The 25,694-nt window shown below is 33.5% G+C and overlaps 2 protein-coding genes and 1 long non-coding RNA gene across 10 annotated transcripts; all 3 read left to right on the top strand.

Annotated features, from left to right (window-relative positions):
* The first annotated feature begins 2,241 nt into the window (after positions 1-2,241).
* Positions 2,242-9,616, top strand: LOC143194161 (uncharacterized). 4 transcript variants are annotated; one of them, XM_076400748.1, is made up of 3 exons: positions 2,242-2,380; positions 3,700-4,004; positions 4,192-4,330. In XM_076400748.1, exons 1-3 carry the CDS (start codon positions 2,361-2,363, stop codon positions 4,200-4,202), a joined length of 336 nt encoding a protein of 111 aa, XP_076256863.1. In that variant the 5' UTR covers positions 2,242-2,360; the 3' UTR covers positions 4,203-4,330. The 4 variants fall into 4 exon arrangements, with proteins under 4 accessions (XP_076256863.1, XP_076256860.1, XP_076256862.1 ...); XM_076400745.1 differs by having other exon boundaries at positions 2,243-2,380; positions 3,700-6,159; XM_076400747.1 differs by lacking the exons at positions 3,700-4,004; positions 4,192-4,330 and adding an exon at positions 8,470-9,616 and having other exon boundaries at positions 2,261-2,380.
* A 2,590-nt stretch (positions 9,617-12,206) lies between these two features.
* On the top strand, positions 12,207-13,281 carry LOC143193338 (uncharacterized). Its single transcript, XR_013004987.1, has 3 exons — positions 12,207-12,732; positions 12,871-13,023; positions 13,101-13,281. It is a non-coding gene; the product is annotated as an uncharacterized LOC143193338 (long non-coding RNA).
* Positions 13,282-13,797: 516 nt separating this feature from the next.
* On the top strand, positions 13,798-25,694 carry LOC143194093 (uncharacterized). Of its 5 annotated transcripts, none has more exons than XM_076400659.1 (3): positions 13,947-14,026; positions 20,419-20,468; positions 24,641-25,694. In XM_076400659.1, the coding sequence occupies exons 2-3, from the start codon at positions 20,425-20,427 to the stop codon at positions 25,608-25,610; spliced, it is 1,014 nt and encodes a 337-aa protein (XP_076256774.1). In that variant the 5' UTR covers positions 13,947-14,026; positions 20,419-20,424; the 3' UTR covers positions 25,611-25,694. The 5 variants fall into 5 exon arrangements, with proteins under 5 accessions (XP_076256777.1, XP_076256774.1, XP_076256776.1 ...); XM_076400658.1 differs by lacking the exon at positions 13,947-14,026 and adding an exon at positions 14,969-15,109; XM_076400662.1 differs by lacking the exon at positions 24,641-25,694 and having other exon boundaries at positions 13,798-14,026; positions 20,419-22,857.

The following is a 25,694-nucleotide window of genomic DNA, read 5'->3' as shown; positions in this document are numbered from 1 at the left end:
CAATAATTATTACTATGGTAAATGGAGCTATGTTGGAATCATGATAACACCCTAGTTACAAAATGCGTTGGTCATCAGAAATAATCAATCGTCAACAGGTGAGAAGCAAATATTTGAAAATCTTACAGTTCATGCCTTAAAGGTAAAATAGTTAATTAATTGGTGTAGCTTCAGATTACAATCAAGGCAATAATTATTACTATGGCAAATGGAGCTATGTTGGAATCATGCTAACACCCTAGTTACAAAATGCGTTGGTCATCAGAAATAATCAATCGTCAACAGGTGAGAAGCAAATATTTGAAAATCTTACAGTTCATGCCTTAAAGGTAAAATAGTTAATTAAAAAGAAGCGGCAATCCTGCCTAGTTCTTTAACATTATCGTTCAAACCTCTTTTAAAAGACATAAACGATCCAAAAAGGTCAGATAAAAGGTCGGATAAATCGAATTGCCAACCATAGTAGGTGGAATTCTAAGTAACAGGTCAATTGAAAAATCCTCGGCCAACCATAGTAAAACACATTTTTTTGGCAAAATTAGTTTTTTTATTCGACATAATTACCCTCAAGGTTAATACAATGATTATAGCCACCCTCCAACTTTTCGACACAATTTTTGTAGTACGATTTGTCCTTTGGTTCAAAATAGGCCTCAGTTTCGGCAATCACCTCTTTATTAGACGAAAATTTCTTCCCAACGAGTATTCTTTTGAGATCTGAGAACAGGAAATAATCGCTGGGGGGCAGATCTGCAGAATACGGTGGATGAGGAAGCAATTTGAAGCCTAATTTATGGATTTTTGCCATCGCTTTCACTCACTTGTAACACGTTGCATTGTCTTGGTGAAGCAGCACTTTCTTTTTCTTCAAATGCGACCACTTTTTGGCGATTTCGCCCTTCAAACGGTCCAATAACGCTATGTAATAGTCGCTGTCGATGGTCCTTCCTTTTTCAAGGTAGTCAATGAAAATTATTTCATGCGCATACCAAAATACAGACGCCATAACCTTGCCAGCCGACTGTTGCGTTTACCCACGCTTTGGAGCGGGTTCATCGTGTGCATTCCACTGTCGTATCTGTCAATTGGACTTCGGTGTGAAATGATGGAGCCATATTTCATCCATTTTCACATATCGACGAAAAAATTCGGGTTTATCACGCTTGATCATTTTCACTCACTTTGCACGGAGATTTCTCATACCCAAATATTCGTGTATGATATGATGTACATGTTCAGTTAATATCTTTAGAATGTCTGCTATTTCATTCAATTTCGATTTACGGTCATTCCTAAACATTTTGTAGGTTTTTTAAATGTTTCCGTCCTTAAAAACTTTTTTTGGGCGTCCACTGCTCTCACCGTTTTCGGTGCTCATTCACCACGTCTAAACTTAGCATATCAATCTTTGATGGTTGATTTTCCTGGAACAGTGTCCGGAAACTCAGCATCAAGGCAAATTTTTTCTTCAACTGTATTTTTTTCCTTCAAGAAGCAATATTTTATCAACACGAGAAATTCCTATTTATCAATTTTTTTTCACAATAAAAAAAAGTTACTTCACTCAAAATGCTATAATTCACAAACTAATGATCCGACCGCTGAGAATTTATACACGCGTCTTTTGAGAGTTCGGGCTAACTAAAAACATATGGATTTAATTCTAGTAGCACCATCTATGTGTCAGGTCGAGAACTTTTCAATTAACCTGTTACAATATATATTCGGAACGATTTATGAACTAAAACTCGCTTTTACACAAGTGTCTATTGTTATTGTCGAAGAATTGTTATTATACGACGTTCACCGGACCATCAAGTATATAAATAACAACCAATTTTCGCCACAGAAAACTTAGGTTCACATCTTCTTGGACGATTTCTATAGCCTGAAGGTTGAGAAAGATAATTAACATGACTTTTTAGTTTAATGGCCCAAGTTTCACCCGTTATTTTGTATTTTTAATGTATAACGTATTTTCCACATACTTTTCTGAAATTAAAAAATAGTAAAAAGAATAAATTGAGGTCAAAATTATATTTAGGCTTTGTCCTTATAAAATACGAAATTATTAATTAAAATAGATGGTATTCAACGAACTTATTTAAAAACTTGGTATTAATGTAAAATATATAACAATACAACAATTGAGTATAATACTTAATGTGTATAATAGAAGCGATTAATTAAAACTATTGTTTTGGTTATATGGACTATTAAAATATATTTTTATATTTATCTAAGTATTTACATTCTCCTTGTTTATTTGTGGCACTTTTATCGATATGGCCGATATTAGACTAATGGCATAATGATAATTAGTTTTGAGTTCAGTATAACACGAACTTTTTGTGATTACAATGGCTACTTCATCAAAATCGTAAGTTGAGTTTTACATGTAATGACCGTTTGGTTTGAATCTGTGTGTGTAATCCAAACTATTATATTTTTTTATCAAAATTAGTTTTTTTATTTAACATAATTCCCTTCAAGGGTTATACACTGATTATAGCGACCGTCCAACTTTTCGATACCATTTTTGTAGTACGATTTGTCCTTTGCTTCAAAATAGGCCTCAGTTTCGCCGATCACTTCTTCATTCGACGAAAATTTCTTCCCAGCGAGAATTCTTTTGAGATCTGAGAACAGGAAATAGTCGCTGGTGGCAAGATATGGAGAATAGGATGGATGAGGAAGCAATTCGAAGCCCAATTCATGGTTTCCGCCATCGTTTTCACTGACTTATGACAAGCTGCAATGTCTTGGTGAAGCAGCATTTTCTATTTCTCCAAAAGCGCCCGTTTTTCGGCGATTTCGTCCTTAAAACGGTTCAATAACACTATGCAATAGTCGCTGTTGATGGACCTTCCTTTTTCAAGGTAGTCAATGAAAATTATTCCATGTGCATCTCAAAATACAGACGCCATTACTTTGCCAGTCGACTGTTGCGTTTTCCCAAGCTTTGGAGCGGGTTCATCGTGTGCAGTCCACTTGGATGACTGTCGATTGAACTTCGGAGTGAAATGATGGAGCCATGTTTCATCATTTCAGTCAGGTTTATTACGATTGATCATTGATCTTGATCAAAGGTGAGCTCGCGCGGCACCCACTTTGCACAGACCTTTCTCATATCTAAATATTCGTGAGTGATATGATGTACACATTCAGCTTGATATCTTTAGAGTGTTTGCTATTTCATTAAATTTAAATTTACGGTCATTCAAAATCATTATGTGGATTTTTTAAATGCTTTCGTCGGTAATAACCTCACTTGGGCGTCCACTGCGTTCACCGTCTTCGGTGCTCACTTCACCACGTCTAAACTTAGCATACCAATCCTTGCTGGTTACGAACACGCGAAATTCCTTTTTATCCAGTTTTTTTTTCACAATGACAAAAATTGCTTCACTCAGAATGCTATAATTCACAAACTAATGATCCGACGGCTGTCAAATGTATACATGCATCTTTTGACCGTTAGGCTATCTATGTGTCAGGCCGGGGACTTTTCAATTTTGCCCTTTTATGAGATGATGTTGTTTTCTTTGGTGTAGCTGCTGAGAGCGTCGGGTGAATATTTGACCCAAATCGGATCGTTAATTAGCGAAATATATAGCAACTAACAAAAATAATGAATTTTGTTTAGAATACTGTAATACATGTTATTCGTCAATGTTAATCGAATTTTATTTGTTCCAGTGCTACGTCAATTTATCTCGGTCAACTGCGATCAACAGGAAATATAGACAAACTTAAATGTTCCTCCTGCGGAAAGTATCTGTCTCTCGGTCCAGTAAGCAGCAGTGTTGACTGTTTCAAGAATTTCTGTGGTAGATGCTTACCCGTCGTAGGCATGCAGCGGAACATTCTGTATGAAGAATTGGCTAAACATGTTCTCTTCCCTTGCAGTATATCTTCGGAATGTAAGACGACTGTAAAGTTTAACGATATCAGACATGAATTTACCTGTCTACATAGATTGATTGAGTGCCCTATGAATAAATGTAAGTCTCAACTTACAGTCGGTTCTCTCGTGGAGCATTTCAGAACCAAACATACAATCAAAAAAGTACTGAACCACGTGTTCAGCGTGGATGTAACTTTACCACTCACACTTATCTTCAATATGTGTTGGATGTTTGAGGATGAAGAAGTTGTATATTTTTTACAAGTATTTGCAAACAATTATAGGTTTGGTGTAAACGTATTCAATATGAGCCCATCGCAAGAACTACAAAGAAAAAGGTTCGCGTTCACTATGAAGGTAGGTGATCGCAGAATAAATTTTGCACAGACCCAGGTAGTGAAGCAGTTTCCTTGGAATAAATTCAAGAAAAACCAACAAAATGGCATAGTGAACTGGCAACCTAGTGTATTGAAGACTTTAGAGATATGTGGTGTTCCGCAGACGCGACAAATGAGTTTTTCGTTAAAAATATATTCTTCAAATGACTCCAAATCGTTTAGTAATTTAATGCATGATGATTGTCCGTCTATAGTATCAGGATATTTAAAGTGTTCTGCTTGTCATCGATCACATTCTTCCTACATGATGTGTAACCAAGGGCATATAATATGCCTTGCTTGTACAAAATTGGACTTGTTATGTGAAATCTGTAATGAAGCTTATGTACAACATTTCAATCCTTTAACAATAATTTCACTTAACATTTTATCCATTGTAACGGTCACGTAGTTCTATAAAAAGTGTGTATTTTACATTAAATTATTGCATTACTGGTCAATTGAAAAGTCCGCACAATTTTTTGCCAAACTTAGTTCTTTTTATTCAACATAATTCCCTTCAAGGGTAATACACTGACTATAAGGACCCTCCAACTTTTCGATACAATTTTTGTAGAACGATTTGTCCTTCAAAATAGGCCTCAGTTTCGGCGATCACCTCTTCATTTGACGAAAATTTCTTCCAAGCGAGCATTCTCTTGAGATCTGAGAACAGGAAATAGTCGCTGGGAGCCAGATCTGGAAAATACGGTGGATGGATAGAATTTTGCCATCGTTTTTACTGACTTGTGATACGGTGCATTGTCATGGTGAAGCAGAACTTTCTTTTTCTTCAAATGCGGCCGTTTTTTGGCGATTTCGTCCTTCAAACGGTCCAATAAAGCAGTTCATGGTCCTTTCTTTTTCAAGGTAGTTAATGAAAATTATTCCATACGCATCCCAAAATACAGACGCCGTAAACTTGCCAGCCGACTGTTGCGTTTTCCCATGCTTTGGAGCGGGTTCATCGTGTGCAGTCCACTCGGATGACTGTCGATTGGACTTCGGAGTGAAATGATGGAGCCATGTTTCAACCATTGTCACATATCGACGCAAAAATTCTAGTTTATTACGCTTGATCATCTTCAAACACTGCTCTGAATCATCAATTCGTCGTTATATTTGGTCAAAAGTGAGCTCGAGCAGCATCCACCTTACACAAAGCTTTCTCATACTGAAATATTCGTGAATGATATAATGTACGTATTCAGTTGATATCTTTAGATTTTCTCCTATTGATTCAATTTCAATTTACGGTCATTCAAAATTATTTTGTGGATTTTTAAATGTTTTCGTCGCGTTCTCTGCGTTCACCGTCTTCGGTGCTCATTACGCCACGTGTAAACTTACCATATCAATCCTTGATGGTTGATTTTCCTGCGACACTGTCCGGAAACTCGGCATCAAGCGAAGTTTTTGCTTTAATTGTATTTTTCCCTTCAAAAAGCAATATTTTATCAACACGCGAAATTCCTTTTTATCCATTTTTATCACAATAACGAAAGTTGCTTCACTCAAAATTCTATAATTTACAAACTAGTGGTCCTCTAGTTTGTGAGGTAGTGGAAATCTGTCAAATTTGTACACGCATCTTTTGATGGTTAGGGCTAACTGAAAAATGGACTATATGGATATAATTCTAGTAGAGCCATCAATATGTCAAGCCGAAGAATTTTCAATTGACCGGTTTTTAACTTCTATTCTATTTTACCCGTTGTACTCATACGGTACTGAATATTCGAAGAAATCGGACTGGTGACATGATGTGGCTAGTGATATGAGTGTATATTTTGAAGATGTTGTTTATTTTTATGTAACTGATTCTATAATTGGGCACAATATTTCTGTTAAAATAAAATTTAATTGTAAAGTATATTCAAAGTTTTTGTTTTTAATCCCCTTTACATGCTCCATACTTCGGGCAGTCGATGTGATTTCTGAAATATCATAATGCCGATCTCTTTTAAATTCATTCTATAGGCTAAATGACTGTAATAAAAAATCTCAAAAATATTGATTTGTACACATATTACGTTCATATTATAAGTATTTAATATTTATCGCCGTTTCATCGATATGACTGATAACAATAATATTTTTATTGTAACATTTGTGATTACAATGGCTACTCTATAAAAATCGTAAGTAAAGATTTACACAGAATGATTAAAATACATTTAATTTAAAATTAAATGTGATTTAACAAGATATTTACTAGAAATAAAAACATAAAATTTCAAAATTCGTCTCGTTAAGTCAAACACCAATCAGAAGCGCTACGAAACATTGACGTCACTTACAATTTCGTAACTATCAAATCCGCATTCAAACGTTTAAACTTTTTAGACCGCTTCGATTTTATTTCGTGCGTCTATCTTTTATTTCACACTTAGGAAGTGTTTTTGAAGAACGAAAAGATAAATGAAAAATTGAACTCAGATTTATAAATGCAAATAACATGAATTTGACCCTCAATCAATTCATCGATAATGACTGTATTGTCTTAGACGGTGAACGGAGTGGACGCCCAAAAGAGGTTGTTACCGACGAAAACATTAAAAAAATCCACAAAATGATTTTGAATGACCGTAAATTGAAATTGAATGAAATAGCAGACACTCTAAAGATATCAACTAAACGTGTACATCATATGATTCATATTGAATATTTGGGTATGAGAAAGCTCTGTACAAAGTGGGTGCTGCGCGAGCTCACGTTTGACCAAAAACAACGACGAGTTGATGATTCGGGGCAGTGTTTGAAGATGATTAAGCGTAATAAATCCGAGTTTTTGCATCGATATATGGCAATGGATGCAACATGGTTCCATCATTTCACTGCGAAGTTCAATCGACAGTCATCCGACTGCACTGCACACGATGAACCCGCTCCAAAGCGTGGGAAAACGCAATAGTCAGTTGGCAAGATTATGATGACTGTATTTTGGGATACGCTTGGTATAATTTTCATTGACTACCTTGAAAAAGGAAGAACCATCAACAGCGACAATTACATAGCATTATTGAACCGTTTGAATGACGAAATCGCCGAAAACGGCCGCATCTGAAGAAAAAGAAAGTGCTGTTTCATCAAGACAATGCACCGTGTCACAAGTGAGTGAAAACGATGGCAAAAATCCATGAATTGGGCTTCGAATTGCTTCCTCATCTACCCTATTCTCTAGGTCTAATAAAAAGTTTCTCCCGATTATCAATTTTATAACTAAATTTGAATATAAGTATTTTTTACAGTTATTTATCTATAAGTGTTGGAGGAATAACGTCATCGAACAATGTGATAACGTGGATAACAATTGCAATGAGCGATAATAAGCTCCTTGAAATGTGAAACAGTTGATATCGTTAACTCGTCAAAATACGTAATATAAAAAATTATATAGTGATTAATATGATACAATAGTTTTTTTTAAAATCCTATCTATTCTAGTCTGATATATTGTACTAGTTATGGCTCTTTCTTTGCCAAAAACGTAAGTAATCTTGTTTTAAACCAAATAGTCACAATATAATAGTTACAATAAATTTATACATTCACTTTATTTATGCTTACCATTAAGTCGAATTCAATTTTATCTTCATTCTTTGAAGATGTAGAAAAAATCTAGCGATATCGAAACTCCTAACGATATATTATTTTTGGACGTCGATATATCGATAATTATCGCTTATATTGATATCGCTGTATCATTATTTTTGTTGAGAAAGAAAGAAATTTCGTAAACGTTTTAATATTTTTTTATAGACTTTTTAGAATAGGTACTTACGTGAATGTTGGCTCTGATTTTTAAAAGCTTTACAATATCATTAGTTCGTAAAATGTTTAGAGAATGCCGGTGTTTTTGTGGATCACTGCATTAATATTTTTATGTTTTCTTAAATATATCTATATATCCTTTGTAAAATATCGATATTCCTCTAGGTTGTTGTACATCGAATATCTTAAAATCGATGTACAACAAATATATCGATAATATACGACAATATGCAATAGTCGTGCATTTTGATATATGCTTCTTAAATGGTGGTTCTCAACCTATGAGTTTTATTTTAGTAAGGCTGTATAAATAAAAACATTTTATTTGTGTGGATGGAAATATATTCACGTATATACTGAACATTAAACAACGCATCTATGTGTGAATATTTATTGAATTTTTTCTTCTAGTTCTACCTTATACCAACTCCAGTTGCTAACCGCTGGAAACGCTAAAAGATTCAGATGTTCCTCTTGTGGAAAATACTTGTCTGTCGGTCCCATAAATAGTAGTGTTGACTGCGCCAAAAATTTCTGTGGTAGATGTTTGCCTTTGGAAGACAGTCAGCGAAGTATTCTTTACGAAGAGCTGGCTAAATATTTACTTTTCCCTTGCAGTGTATCCGAGGACTGTAAAATACTTGTAGAGTTTAATGATATCGCGCACGAATCTACCTGTTCTCATAGGTTGATTGAATGCCCATTGAATAAATGCAAATCTCATCTTAAGGTTGCTTCGCTTGTAAAGCACTTGCGAAGCAAACATTTAATTAAAAATGAAGACAAGAACGTTTTTAGTATAAATGTACTTTTACCAGGAAATTTGATTTTTAATAGAGGTTGGGCATTCGAAGATGAAGATGTTGTATATTATCTGCAAATATTTGCCAACAACGATAAAGTCGGAGTAAATCTATTTAATATGACTATACCGCCATATGTGCGAAGAAAAAAGTTCTCGTTTAGTATCTCAATAAATGACCGGAGAATTAATTTTAACCAATTTAGGGACGTCAAACCCTTTCCTTTCGACACGTTTCTGAAGAATCAGTGTAGTGGTATAGCAAACCTGAAATTCACTATAATGAAAACATTTGGAATATATAAAAGTATGGAGTCACATTTGATGAATTTTTCATTGAATATTTACTCTCCAGATATTTCTAACGCTAATTTGATACCTTTTGATTGCTTGTCTATAATATCGGAAAGCTTGAAGTGCTCTGCTTGCCATCGATCTTTGTCTTCTTGTATGATGTGCGGTCAAGGGCATTCAGTATGCATTCCATGCAGTACTTCCAAAATGAAATGCTGCATTTGTAATACTCTTTACATTCAAGGTATTAACCCGATGATACAATCATTTAAAAGGTTTTTTTTTTAATTAATTGATTTAAAATTAATAGTAAAGTCTTCTGACTAAGATTTCTAAAACATCTTTTCTCCTTGAATATTTTACTATTATAACATATTACTATTAGAACTATTATAACTATTATAACATTATTAAAGATTAAACACATGTAAATTATTTTTGTACAATATAATAAAGTATATATTTTTCGAAAAAAATCGTTTTATTTTATATTATACAAGCAAACCCGACAGGTGTCCTGTTTAAAAGTTCTGAAACCAAAAATTTCATTTTTTTAGATAAATTATAATTGTTTGCACCGTTTTGATGGAAATATTTGTAATGAATATATATACACACACACACACACACACATATATATATATATATATATATATATATATATATATATATATATATACATAAAATGTAGATAACCATATTTTTAACCGATATATTTTTGACCTAAAGTTTGTTCAAAACTAATTCGTTTAAAATTAAAAGAAAAGCTTTAAAATTTATAGATATTTTACTATTATACTATATTAGAAAATATACAACATATATGTAAGTTATTTTTTATTTAATATAATAAAGTGTAAATATTTCGTTATTATTTAATATTATACTAATTGTTGCGGCCGCAATTATATTTTAATAATCTATAAAGTTTAAAAAAATTCTAACGTCTTTATTTGTAATTTAGCGGTCTAATTTATTCGGCCATTTAAATATTTTATAATATTTGTTACTTTTGGTCCCTGCATGTCGACCAGCTCGCGAACAAGCGCGTCTTCAGAAGAATTTGAGCTGAGTTGTTGTTTGTGGAATGATTGAGATATGAAATGCTTGATTTCTGCAGTGTCTGTTTCCCTATGAATTTGATAATTTCTGACAAACCATGGAGCGTTAAAGATTCTTCTGAAGAGCTTATTTTGGAAAACTTGAAGCCGTTTTACCTGGTTGGGTGTAACAAACTTGAAGTAGACATTAGATCTGTAGAGGACTTCTTTTAAAATAAACATTTGGTAGAGATGGGAAGTCTGCTAGAAGGGCAGACGAGATAATATAGCAGGTTTGCTGGATTGTTTTCTGGAGTTGGGAATGCCAACCGAACCGTCGGTTGAAGCGGAGACCTAGGTACGTGACGTTATTCAGTCATTGAATTGTTGCCTCGTCGATCTTAAGTTGATTTGCAACCTCCAGAATTAGAATCACTTGACCGCATGATCGAGCCGTTTTTGTAAATGTTCATGAATTGCATATGAAGAAAACAGTCATAGTCTGTAGAGCCTTTGGAGATACAAAATTGTTGCGAAAAAAGGCTGGGGTTACTGGTCTTTTGATGGAGTTAGATTCATTGATCGTTGTCGGATCGAGCTAATCCGCATAGGCCATTTTTGATGCGAATTTTATGTTTAAGGGTAGCGGGAAGGTTGTTTCTCCACGGTTGGGGTTGTGATGAAATTTCGACTGTGGCAGATTCGTGAGCAGACCGAATACCACGAGATAGCTTGAATCAGGCTTCCTCGAGCTGTTCTGGAGTGTTAGTTTTCGGATTTGGATCGGATTCCAGGAGAAAATATTGCTAGTTCTTCCAGTCAGTCGTTTTCCTGAATCTTGTGGTTGGAACTTGAGTGGTGAACAATTTGAAAAATCCCGAAACTAGACAAAGAAAAACAAAGAGTAATTCGTAAAACTAGAACTAATTCTGAGTATAAATAACATAAATATAGCTCTCATATCGGAGACTCGTTTTTCTATAAATTAATCACATTAAAATACGGGGTTCCGTCCAGGATGCAGGACGATACACCCCAGCGAATGTGCTCGAGGTGGAATAGCTCTAAATATTAAATAAAATATATAGTATTTCCATCAAGACGAGATCAAAAAAGAAGAAATACAAGCTACGATAGTTAGCATTGAAAAGAAAGGTGTTGAAATAAACACAGGAGCTATATACTGTCCACCAAGGTACAAAATAACACAGCAAAAATACCGATAGTAACAAACTATATCTACATTATGTGTACGTCCACCAACATTTCCTATTCGTCCTTGAAGACGGGGAATTTTGCTCTAATATATACCAAACTATTAGGATGTATATAAAAGTAATAAGAAGCAATATAAATAACTAACTGAAATGAAGGAATGAAGAGGAAATTTATTTAATGAGCGTTTCAAGCAAACCAAAAAAAGGCCCAACCTCAATCCAATATGGAAACCGAAAACAAAGAAGAGTATACCTCAGTGGTACAACCAACTCCAAACACGAACTTGACAAGGGACCAATCATTAAAATCACAGATAACCCTGTTCGAAATGGAAAATTCAACGGCGAAAACAATTAATGCATCACTAGAAATCTAAATCAAACAACCCAATGATGAATTTATATGAAAGGGCGGAATGATAAAAGCCTCGCAAAGCATGATACAACAAATACAGACCCGCAACGACAAGCTCACGCGAGAAAACGAATTATTAAAAAAGGAAATTAGAGGACAAAATGGAACAAAAAACACAAAACCTCCTACAGACATCACAGAAGAGGATAAGAGAGGCCAACTCTGTTGTTTCTTTATGTAGTGAAAATGACTTGGATAAACTGCTGTAACTATTAACACATCAATGCAGTTCAACCCAATATCACAAAAGAAGAGGAATATCGCCGATAGTACTACGAGACAAAAACAAACATATGGAATTCCCCCATATATTTAAAAACAATAAAATTCGGCAATACGAAGGAGTGGTCTTCTACCCCAAAACCGCACACGATTACATAATGACTACTAAAATTCTGGAGGAGAGGAATCCTTTCCTTTCCGCTCTTTCGCGTCCTTACAGGAGAAGCAACGCAAGAGCGTCGTCAGATGCCTACTGGAATTGATAACGGACGACCAAGTTAGAGAAGCACTCCAGGAAAATGGATTCCATCCATTCCTTGTAAAGAGATAGCGGACACAAGCCGGAGTCGCCATCCCACTCTCCCAGGTCATAGTGTCCATCCAGTGACGAACACCACATATTCAAAATTCAATACCTTCTGGACAAGAGAGCATCGGTCAGCCAGCACAATGCTTCAACTGCCAGCTGTACGGACTGCCGTTGATTCCAGCAACTGCCGAACTTCACCAAAGGGCTTGAAATGTATCGGTAACCATGAGTCCCGATCCTGGGAAAGAAAATGCTAGCCAGTTGTTCCAACTGCAAAAAGGAGCACCTCGATTTTATAGGGTGCGAAAAAACGACCACTAAAACGAAACTAAACGACAGGGAAAAACTAAATGTGGGCATATAATTAATACACGGTAACTATAGATTAATTTTATTGTAGAGTGTTAAAGATGTATGTGCACATATATGACAGATATGTCTAAAATTGTTCAGAATAGACATGAGCATTTGGTTAAAATGTGTGAAGAGAGATAATACTAACTGTTTTGCAGATATGGCAAATGCATTAATGCGATAATAAAGTGATTAAATCTAGTTTTATCCAGACAGTTGTATGCAGGTAGAAACAGAACAAGCCAAGGATAAATACAATGATATCAAAATGACATTACTAGGAAACATACCGAAGGGAAGAAGAACTAAAGGTAAAATATAAATATGATCTCCGATGAATATAAAATAGAATACTTGGTTAGACAGTTGTTAATTAGATGGATTATAGGCCTCCAGGGGATACCATTATAACAGAAAAACGGCCCTAGAACACTAACTCATAGGTGGCGTGGAAAATATTTCAATGGAAACATAATTAACCACAACTCTAACCTACAAATTATTATAACTCTATAATTAATTGTAGTTATAAGTTCTCCGCAAAATATGCACTTTAGATGTATTATTATGTCAACATAAATTATATTTAATAACAGAATTTGTGTTTCATTATTTCGTTTAAACTAAAATTTTGTTGTATGTTAAAGCTAAAATGAACTGAAACTTAGAGTTGATGCGGCAACATTGCGACGTTTTGATATTCAGGTGATGTGAGTTCACTGTTTTATGTAACGGACTATACTTCGAAACATCTCAACTAGATCAAGATCAGCATTTCACCACGCATGGGAACGTCTATGGTACAACAAATGAGTCTATCGTACAACAAATAAATTAATTCTGACACTAACATTTATATTAGACATTTTTATAAATTGTGTATTCCTGGTTGCATAATAGTTTTTTGTCGACTCTGCCCAACATTACTAGTGTTATGCGTGAGAAGTTATTTATATAAAAACATGGTAACCGTCTAACTAATTTGACTAATTTTAACATATTTGTAATTATTTTTAAGGAATGTATCGAATATATTGCGACTAAGGAATGTTTCGAACCACTCGATTGATCTCATCTCTAAACAGATTCAGTTGACTTGATAAGCAATTATGGAGATTTCATAATATAATATTAGCATAGCGTTTGTCATATTGCGTTGTATTTATGTATCAGATAAGTTTGTCGTCTCTGAATTGTGTTTTTGTATGTAGCCTATTGATTAGTACCAGGGACTTCCCCTATTCCTCAAGTTACCGGTCATCATACTACATTAAATAGTTTATTATTAATAGTTATTATGTCGACAGAAGAAAGGTAATATTTATTTTTATTTTTATTATTATTATAAACATTTTAAGTGCCAAGTATTGATACTATAATGTAGAAGCATTTTCATCATATTTTTAACTAATTTATTTACATGTACTCGAGCGTTATCTTGAAACAAATGTCAGGTATCTTGCCTGTGTTATTAAGTGTAAAAATGATTAAAGAACTAATGTTTTCAGTCTTTTGTTGTAGTTTTTAAAATACTTAAAGGGAACTTAGTGCATTGTTTGCTTCAGCCTATGGTATATTTACTCTTGGATTGTCGAAAACATATCGGGATATCTATTTAAAAATATATATCGTAATTTTTGTTTAATATTTTTTATATCGATATATACATTTTTAAATATCGATATGTGGACATGCCTATCTTAATCGTAGTTCACTCGATCCGACTTATCTGTTAGGTTTATTGTACAATATCGATATATATTTTTAAAATATCGATGCTAAAATATTGTTACGGAGGAAAAATCGTTTTTCTCAATTAATAAATCTAAAATCGCATATATTATATGTAGTGACCGATACGCATGACGATACACGCGTGATCCAGTAAACAAATGAGTCTATCGTACAACAAATAAATTAATTCTGACACTAACATTTATATTAGACATTTTTATAAATTGTGTATTCCTGGTTGCATAATAGTTTTTTGTCGACTCTGCCCAACATTACTAGTGTTATGCGTGAGAAGTTATTTATATAAAAACATGGTAACCGTCTAACTAATTTGACTAATTTTAACATATTTGTAATTATTTTTAAGGAATGTATCGAATATATTGCGACTAAGGTATGTTTCGAATCACTCGATTGATCTCATCTCTAAACAGATTCAGTTGACTTGATAAGCAATTATGGAGATTTCATAATATAATATTAGCATAGCGTTTGTCATATTGCGTGGTATTTATGTTTCAGATAAGTTTGTCGTCTCTGAATTGTGTTTTTGTATGTAGCCTATTGATTAGTACTAGGGACTTCCCCTATTCCTCAAGTTACCGGTCATCATACTACATTAAATAGTTTATTATTAATAGTTATTATGTCGACAGAAGAAAGGTAATATTTATTTTTATTTTTATTATTATTATAAACATTTTAAGTGCCAAGTATTGATACTATAATGTAGAAGCATTTTCATCATATTTTTAACTAATTTATTTACATGTACTCGAGCGTTATCTTGAAACAAATGTCAGGTATCTTGCCTGTGTTATTAAGTGTAAAAATGATTAAAGAACTAATGTTTTCAGTCTTTTGTTGTAGTTTTTAAAATACTTAAAGGGAACTTAGTGCATTGTTTGCTTCAGCCTATGGTATATTTACTCTTGGATTGTCGAAAACATATCGGGATATCTATTTAAAAATATATATCGTAATTTTTGTTTAATATTTTTTATATCGATATATACATTTTTAAATATCGATATGTGGACATGCCTATCTTAATCGTAGTTCACTCGATCCGACTTATCTGTTAGGTTTATTGTACAATATCGATATATATTTTTAAAATATCGATGCTAAAATATTGTTACGGAGGAAAAATCGTTTTTCTCAATTAATAAATCTAAAATCGCATATATTATATGTAGTGACCGATACGCATGACGATACACGCGTGATCCAGTAAACACAGATGGCCTGTAATCGGATCTATCAAGTTAGAAAAATATTTTTAACAGAAAATAGAGTCGACATCAAAAAATAAATAAATAAAAATATATTTTTTTATAACATCTTTATTAGATACGCTTAGTACAATCTTAATTTACTATTAATTTATTACTACATTTTATTTGTACTTGGATTAATTCACAAGCAAGACGAGTGTGAAGTTCGTATGGTTTTGTTCGCTTCAATCTTCTGACATCCTGGCAGTTGTAATTCTTCCACGTTAGTATGATTTAGTAATCTTCTTTCGTGTTTCAAGGCGAAATCTTGGATAAGTTCGCAAATCCATTTAATTTCCAGGTCATCGTGCAGTTCTTCGTTGGTTACGTAGCGATAGGCATTGGTAATCAATCGAAGAACCTTGTTTTGATAGCGTTGTATGACTAGTTGATTTGAATTTTTAATACAACTCCATATTTGCGCCCCATAGGTCCAAATTGGCTTTATAATTGTATTATGGATCAACCTGTTTGATTTTAGATCATGTTGAGAGTATCTTCCGACTAACCAGTATAGTTGTTTTATTTTGGTTCTAATGTGTTTTACTTATTTGTAACGTGATGTGTCCAATTTAATCTACCGTCAAGATGGATTCCAAGGTGTTTAGCTGATTCTGCTTGAGGAATCGGGCATCCATTGAGTGATATAATTAAGTATTAATTATTTCGCCGCAATTCAAAATTAACGTGGACAGATTTGGAGTTATTAAGTTGAATTTTCCAATCTTTCGTCCATTTATAGATTTTGTTGACGCTAATTGTACTTTTTCTATTGCCCTAGGCGGAGATATATCTTTTGCCATAATAATTGTGTCGTAAGCCAAGGTTCCAAGTAGAGTTTCTTTTGTTGTTGGCATGTCAGCAGTGTAGAGCAGATATATGAGCGCTCCTAAGACGATACCTTGTGGAACTCCAGCCGAAATAGTTTTAAATATCGAAAACGCCATTTCGTGCGATACTCTAAATTTTCATCCGAAAAGATATGACTCCAGCAATTGAGAATAGTTACTCGGTAACAATTTGCTCATCTTACAGATTAATCCGAAATGCCAAACCCGATGCCAAAAGCTTGTGAGACATTCAGGAATATTACAGGGCAGTATTTCTTTTCCTCAAAGGCTTTTTCAATAGCCGCAGTTGATCGATTGTTGAATGGTGATTTCGAAATCCAAAATGGATATCTGGTATTATTACAAAATTTTTAATACGTTTAAATATTAGTTTCTCAAATAGCTTTGATACTGCAGGTAGCAGCGAAATAGGCCTGTAAGATTCGACTTGTTCTGCAGGTTTGTCAGGTTTTTTGAGCATAATTATTTGTGCCACATAAAGCATTCCGGAACATGCTTCAGCCTTAAATAGTCATTAACTAAATCGAGGTTATCAATTTCAGTGGCAACTTCGGGTCGGTTATCGGGTTGATAAACAGGAGATGTAGCCATGGTAGATTCTATATCATTAGGTTAAAATATGTGCGAACAATTCAGCTTTTTCATTTTTGCATCGCACCCATTCATTTCGATCATTTTTAATTGGCGGTACACGAATAATTGATGTTTTAAATCTTCGAGTTGCTTTCCATAGCGATAATCTTTGTCTGCTTCTGGGCTTAGTTCACTTACATATTTTTGAAAGCAATTCTGTTTATATTCTTTGATTTTTTGATTCGTCTGATTACTAATTCTATTAAAAGTAGTTTTATCTACAGCATATAAAATAATTAGCGTTAGAAACTATGGACTGAAAACAGTCAAAACATTCGATAGTCGCAAGACACAAATTGTAATTACTATTTATGTACATATTCCTTCACGTACTTCCTTTAAAAAAGAAAAAAAAATTACTGAATAAATTTCATTTTTAACGAAGTAGAAATACTTTTATATTTGAATGTTCTGTGGATCTGTAAAAAGGAATGGATTCTTTCAATGGAATGGAATAATACCCCACAAATGTTTTATTGTATTTTAATAGGTTAATTGCTATTTTGAAATAATATACTGTAATAAATATAGACAATACAATAGAACTTAAACAAAACCTAAAAACTAAAGATGTACAATAACCATAAATACTAAATAAAAACTAAACATATACCTAATCATAGAATATATAATATATAATCGCAGTATCGTCCGCAAATGTAGCCATCGTAATATTCTCCATTAGTGGTATATCACAAGTGTAGAGTAAATAAAGCATTGGTCCCAGTACACTTCCTTGTGGTACATCTGCTTTAGCTTCTTTTATTGTAGAATAAGCTTTTTCTTGTTTAACTCTAAACATTCTGGTTGAAATGTACGATTTTAATAGTTCGGTGTGTTGTTTTCGTAGCATTTTCTGTAGTTTATGAACAAGGCCTTCATGCCAAACCTTATGGAAGGCTTGTGCTACATCTAAGAATACAGCTGAGCATACTTTTTTACTTTCGTAGGCTTTTTCAGTAACATCTGTTATTCTGTGGACCTGGTCAACTGTTGAATGCTTGTTAATAAACCCAAACTGGTGTGTTGATATTAGGTTTTTTCTCTCTATGATCGATTTTATTCTTTTCAACAGGAATTTTTCAAAAAGCTTAAATATTACTGGCAACAGTGATATAAGTCTATAGGCTTTTATTTCGTTTGGTGACTTCCCAGGTTTTGAGATCATTATAATTTCCGCCAACTTCCAAATGCCTGGGACATGTTTTTCTAAATGCTGTATTGATCAAGTTCAATCACTGGCGTATGATCTAAACTTAGCTCAAAAATTTCTTCGACTTTTATATGGTTAGATGTTATGTTTCTTACTATGAAGAAATCTAACCTTTAAGATATTTAACTAAAAATATGTTATATTATCGACATGACAATATCGCGGGTAAAATAAAAAATATTGCTCAAAGATCTACTGACACTATAATAAAATAATTTTCTGGGGTATGAGATATTGTCGTGTCTCATTTGTTCCTATAGGAACATCTGAAATTGAAGGTAAATAATCAAGTTGCAATTTCTCAACTCCATACTTCCACCATTAGTAAAGAATGTATAGTCTAAATGATCCTTCATGTTCATCTTCTTCACAATTTCCTAAAGGCTAATCAGATAAAGAAAACTTATGGTGAGCGCATTAATTGATCTCTCAAACATACTAGCCGAAGGATGTATAGTCCTGAACTCATGAGCTCTAATAGACCCAAAAAATCCAATCTATCTTGGTTAAGTAGCCTTAAGTCAATATATTTATTCGGATAATTATAAATTTTTGTTCTTCAGTGAAATGGACCCCCTCCAGGTAGATCTTAATTCATCAATTATCTTATTGTCTATTATCTATCAATTCTTATTAAACATTTTTTAAAGAGATCCAAAGACTTTGAAGGAAAAGGATTATGCATTTCCTTACTATCTGTGAATCGATATATATATATATATATATATATATATATATATATATATATATATATATATATATATATATATATATATATATATATATATATATATATGTATATTGATGAACTAAGAAAACTTTATATAACTTTATATACAGCATACTTTTTTGTTACAAATTATATGTAAAATTCTGGCAGGAGAGTATTGTAGCGACCTTGAGGCATGTCGAATTTTAAATCGTGGTATAACTGTCTACAAAATACTCGGAAACATAATCGCAGATGAAGAACACGGGCGGGGTGCGCCAATTATGAATTGATAACGATTAAATAACGGTCCATAGTATAAACACCACTGTTTCATTTTGTTTTACTCTATTCACCGAGCCATATAACAAACCCTAAATTGGTGACCACGACGTGATCTTTCGTAAAATTGGATTTGGACCTGTGAATGGAGGGTACGTTCAACATGGTGTATTTTCAGTATTTTTAATAAGATTCTTTTTCAATTTTACTTTTGTTCCTTCAACATTACATTCTTTCAAATATTTGCCCCAGAAGCTAGGTATCGATTGCAGTCACTGTAGACTTTTCATGTCTTCGCCGAGGTACCAGAATTGCTAACTTCTGAAGCCCTGTCCGAGAAATAGCTTTTTTCAACGTCGTTCATACACCACGTTCAAGTGCCCAATCGACGATGAAGCAACGGTTTCTATAGGACCGAAAGTTATCAACAGCCGTACTAGAGCACAACCACCGTACCGCATATTTCGTTTTGTTCAGCCGTATAAATCAGTTTTATTTAATCATATTCAAATGTTTCAAAGCCCTTTCAATACAGCACACTTTTTTGTTACAAATTATATGTAAAATTCTGCCAGGGGAGTATTGTAGAGACCTTGAGGCATGTCGAATTTTACATCGTGGAATAACTATACTACAAAATACCTAGAAATATAATCCCAGATGTTGAATACGGCCGGGGTGCTAGCAGCGCCAATTATAAAATGATACCGATTATCTGGCAACCCCGAGACGTTTATCTGGGATGTTATTGAAGGGCACTTTCAATACGGTCCAAGCCTCGTCAGCGGGTAAACCCAGAGGCATTTTTTATATAACTTCAATAAATAGCGATCACAAATGTCGCGCACAAAAAATCCAGAAAGACCTATTGAGTTTACATTCTATTACCCTATGTTCCTTATAAATCACATAAAATCAGTACTCGGGGCAGATGAATATGAACATTTTGAACTAATTTTTTAGTTCTATTAACATATCCAAATATATGAAAATGTTATTTATTTCAGGCCCAAATGGACAATAAAAAACAAGGATCACTTCAAGTGTTCATCTTGCCGTAAGTACCTGTCGGTTGGTCCGATATTCAGCAGCCCTGGTTGTTCAGAGAATTACTGCGGAAGATGCTTAGACTATCATCATTTGCCGAGAAATTTACTGTTCGAACGACTAAGCGAAAACGTTGAGTTTCCTTGCAGTGTATCGGAAGAATGCACCACACCGGTCCAATGGAATGCAACCCAACATGAAAAATGTTGTCCGTATAAAATAATGCCATGTCCTATTGATTTTTGCAACGAACCGTTACGACTGAAGTCTTTGCTAAATCATCTCAGGTCGTTACATTATGCGGGCATTATAAACGGTGGTGATTTTTTCTTAGATTTGAAAATGTTTGTGAAATATTTCATTAAGGACGCTTATTATAAGTTGATTGAAATCGGATCACGCCAATATTTGGCAATTATCAGCATCAACCAAAATTATTTCGGAATAAATGTCTTTGACTTGTGCAATTTCAATTCCTCGAAGAGCGATTGGTTTTCTGTTGTTCTTCTGGCAGGTGGAACACGAATTAAATTCACAACATTAGCGGAAGTTAAACAATTCTCATTCGACGATAGGGAACCGAATTATTTTGACCAACCTTTGAATATCAACATCAGAGTTTTAAATATTAAACATAAGGGTTCAAATAGCATTGATAAACTGTATGTTTCTCTGAAATTTCACTCGTCAGACGTATCGGATGATATGGTAACATTGTCTAACAGTAGTTGCATGTCATTGATAAAAGATGCGGTATATTGTCCAGTATGTTTCCATCGAATGATTATTATGAGAGTATGTAAAAGAGGTCACACCGTATGTGAAGAATGCGTAAATCTTTTAAAAAAATGTCCGTCCTGTCAGGCGTTATTCACAAGTTTTAGAAATAGAGCGTTGATGATGTTGTCGAACTTTTACGTTAAAACATAGAAAATGTATAGTCCCTTATTGTTGAGGTGTATAGGTTTCCAGCAAATTCATTTCATGTACAGTCAAATGAAAATAAATTTCACACATATCTGTAAAAATATAATTAAGAATAAAATAAGAATGAGTGACTTATAAGGGTGGTTATTCAATAGTGCAATATACATAAGAAGCAACTGTGACATTTAACACATTTTAACACGTGCAAGATAAATTTGAACATGACGCATGGGCTGAAACGTTTTATGTTTTATTGCTTTCACCGATTTTTCAGTTAGTGAATTATTGTACTAAGAGTGACACTACTTCTATTATTTTGAAAACAATGGATCAAAAACAATTTTGCGTTTTAATTTTACACTGCTTCTTGATGGGAAAAATACCATTCAAACGAAACAATCACTTGAAAAGTGTTATAAGGACTCCGCTCCATCAGAAGCAACAAGAAAACATTGGTTTGCTGACTTGCAAACGTGGTGCTAGAGACAGGGATGATGCAGAAAAGTTGCTTGAGTTAGTTAACATCGTAAAGATATCAAAAGAACGTGTTAATTTTATCATGAATGAGTATTTGACTATGAGAAAGCATAGTGATTCAAAGTGATTCTGAACAGTGTTTGGCCATGTCTAAACGTAACAACCGGAGTATTTGCTTCAATATGTGACAGTGGATCAAACATGGATCCGTCACTTCACTCGAGAATCAAAATGATCATCATCTGAGTGGACAGGCGTATTTTGAGATGCGAAATATTAGAGATGCGCCGTAATGATTGTGTAGCTCTTGATGGAGATTAGGTTCATAAATAAAGCCAATTTTGAACAAAGAGAACGCGTTTGTTACGCCCTGGCCTTATCAGCCCATGTGTTATCTTGATACTCATGTGGTTACCAGTGCACCGTTTGGGAAGTATGATGGGTTGAGTATGACTCGGTCCTTTAGACGGGATTTCTGATTTTTTATATAATTTCTGCCCAACCAATCCAAATACAATATTTACTTCTTTCACACCATATCTACTCTTTTCAAGAATATATTTGGAAACCAATCAAAATATTTACTTCTTTCACACCATATCTACTCTTTTCAAATATATATTTGGAAGTATCAATTAGTAACGGTGGGAACTATTGTATGAAAATTCAAGTACTTTTTAAACTAGTTTTTAACGTTCGGGCCTTGCCTTTTATATGCAAATATTTTGTTTTGGAATATGATTGTAAATAACAATGAATATTAATATAGTAGCATTTAAGATCTCTATTTGTCATTATTATTTGTTGATGTAGTAAAGTAAAATGATCAGCAATCTGACTGATAGATATCTTTAACTGTATTTATGTTGTCCGTGCAACCATTAGGTTTTTTTGATTGACTTTTTCGATGTTTGCTCAAGCCTTTTGATTGCACCTATAGGATACCCTTACACTACAATACCTTTTACTGAGGTTTCAACGAATAATAATTTTAAGATCTTCTAGATTAGTCATAAATAAGATTAGTATTTTATTTAAAAATGTTTCGGTAGTTAAGTAGTTGATAAATATTGATTGAGAAAGTACGAAATACATATTTGGGTAACTTTATTCCATTTTTCTTTACTATCAAATCAAATATATACAATATAAAAATATTTTTACCTCATTCAAAATAAAACTGCTCTTTGGAACATATATAAGACTTTGAATAGACTATATTGAATTCTTAAACATTATAAAAAAACGTTTGATAATTTTTAACGTCAATGAGTTATAAGTGAATCATGGTGCTTATTTTTAAAGATCGAGTATATTTTGATACTCAATTATAAGGGTTTATTAAAAATTTTAATATGTATTGCAAAAAATAGAGATATTTTTTATCATAGATATATCGAGATATTTTTAAAGAAATATCGAAAACGATATTACGATATTTTAAAAAAATATTGATGTATCGAAATATCGATATTTTTTTCACGGCACAAATAAATGTACTGGTTAATGGTTAAGTTAAGCATTAAGTAACAATTAAATGAACAGTAACGTTAATGAAGTAATATTTATAGTATATATAATTATTCTTTTTAAATCCTGTATGTTTATTAACTCATTTACCTACACATTTTACAATCATATGTTATATGTTACGACTAGTACTGCATTGCCTACAGACTGCACTGTGATTTGAGGGGTTTCCATTTGTTTTGAATAATGTTAAGAGTGAGATACCTAAAGGTAAACGTTCGGATGATTTTTACATGTTTTTTTTCCTCAGTGTTTTTTGCCTTGTGTTTCCGCTTTGTATCGCCGTTCAAGCAGTCGCCATATCTCTAGTTTAAATAAAATGGGTCTTTTAAAACGAAATGTTTTTATTTTCTAAACCCTCTCATATATTATAACTTGCCCAGTCGACAGGATACCGGGAAGATCATAATTTGAATTAATTCAATTAAACGAAATCGAATTATTAATGAAAAGAAAACAAGTGCAGTTACAGGTGTAGGAGTTCGGGTGGAAGTGTCGCTGCTGAAGTTGTAAAGTCTCAAAAGGTGGATTGAAGGTACTCAACGACCCCTAGGAATAAACTATTGCAATTATTCGAAGTGTTCCTTGGCGTAGTTAAGTGGACTTCGCGCAAAAGTATCGCAGCTGAATCCGTAAGGTCACAAAGATCCACCCTTTGTGAAGTAAAGGTCTTCAACGGTTCCTAGCCATCACAGTTCAAGGTGTAAGGCCACCAAAATTGGACTGAAGTTGTGATGCTGTTAATTAACATAATTTACTGGAATGTGAACAGAAGCTTGCACTTCAGGTTGGGAAGATCTTCAAAGGTAAACTAGCGGGCGAAGTTACAGGCGATACTCAAACATATATATATACTCTTATATTTTTTGCTACTTATTTTTATATCTGGGTTTATATTACTATATTTTTATTGAATTTTATGTAATACATTTGTTGAAAATTCAGAAATATGGTTTATATATTTTTTTTTTGAATTTTAATAGTCAATGTAATATGACGGGTTATTGACGTGATCGCGTTCCGCGTCTGTTGGGTACGCTCTGAGTAAGAACCAACTAAAAGCTTTTGCCTTTGATTGGTGTTTACCTTTGGATGCTGCTAAATTTCCGGAGACACCTGCTGTCTTGTCACTATGGTCATTATGGTTGATATTAAAATCAATACTTGGGGCAGATAAATTTTAAAATTTTAAACTTATTTTTTGTTCTAATAATATAATAGAATGTTTGAAAGTGTTATTTATTTCAGGCCCAAATGGACAATAAAAAACAAGGACCACTTCAAATGTTCATCTTGCCGTAAGTACCTGTCGGTTAGTCCGATATTCAGCAGCCCTGGTTGTTCGGAGAATTACTGCGGAAGATGTTCAGAGTATCACCATTTACCGAGAAATTTACTGTTCGAACGACTAAGCCAAAACGTCGAGTTTCCTTGCAGTGTATCGGAAGAATGCACCACACCGGTCCAATGGAATGCAACCCAACATGAAAAATGTTGTCCGTATATTACTTCGCCATGTCCTGTTTTTGTCTGTAGTGAACCGATACAGCTGAAGTCATTCGTGAATCATTTCAGGGCGAAACACGCTGAAAATATCGAACATACTGGCGATTTTTTGCTAAATTTCAAAAGATCTTATTCTTTCATTAAACGCACTTATCATAAGGTGATTGAATTCAGGTCTCGTCAATATTTGGCAAGTATCAGCATCAATCGAAATTATTTCAGAATAAATGTTTTCGATATAGGGGGCTTCAATCTTTCGAAGAGGGATTTTTTCTCAGTTGTTCTTCGGGCAGGTGAAACACGAATTAAATTCTCAACTCTAGCGCAAGTTAAACAGTTTTCCTTCGATGATACAGTACCAGACTATCTCGACCAAGCTTTGGAACTCAACGTCAGCATTTTAAATATTGAACATAATGGATCAAATAGAGTCCATAAAGTTTATGTAACCTTAGAATTTCACTCATCGAACGATATGGCAACATTCCCTAGCACGAATTGCATGTCTTTTTTAAAAGAAGCGCTTTGCTGTCCGATTTGTTTTTGTAGAATGGCTGTCATGGGAGTATGTAAAACAGGCCATAGTATATGTGGGGAATGTATAAAAAATTTGAATAACTGTCCGTTCTGTCAAGACTTATTCGCAAATTTTAGAAATGAAACATTGGGTATATTGGCTAATGTATATGAAATTAAAAATACTGAAAACTAAAATGATTGAAATTTAGTGTTAAGATGTTGGATTTAATTTTTCAGCAAATTAATTTCATAAACAAATAAACCTTAATAAACTTAA

The sequence above is a fragment of the Rhynchophorus ferrugineus genome, unplaced genomic scaffold (assembly GCF_030347505.1).
Source record: "Rhynchophorus ferrugineus isolate W39M unplaced genomic scaffold, kcgeb_rfMv2 rfM3, whole genome shotgun sequence".
In the NCBI taxonomy this organism is placed as follows: Eukaryota; Metazoa; Arthropoda; class Insecta; order Coleoptera; family Curculionidae; genus Rhynchophorus; species Rhynchophorus ferrugineus.
This window is presented reverse-complemented; position numbering and strand designations above follow the sequence as displayed.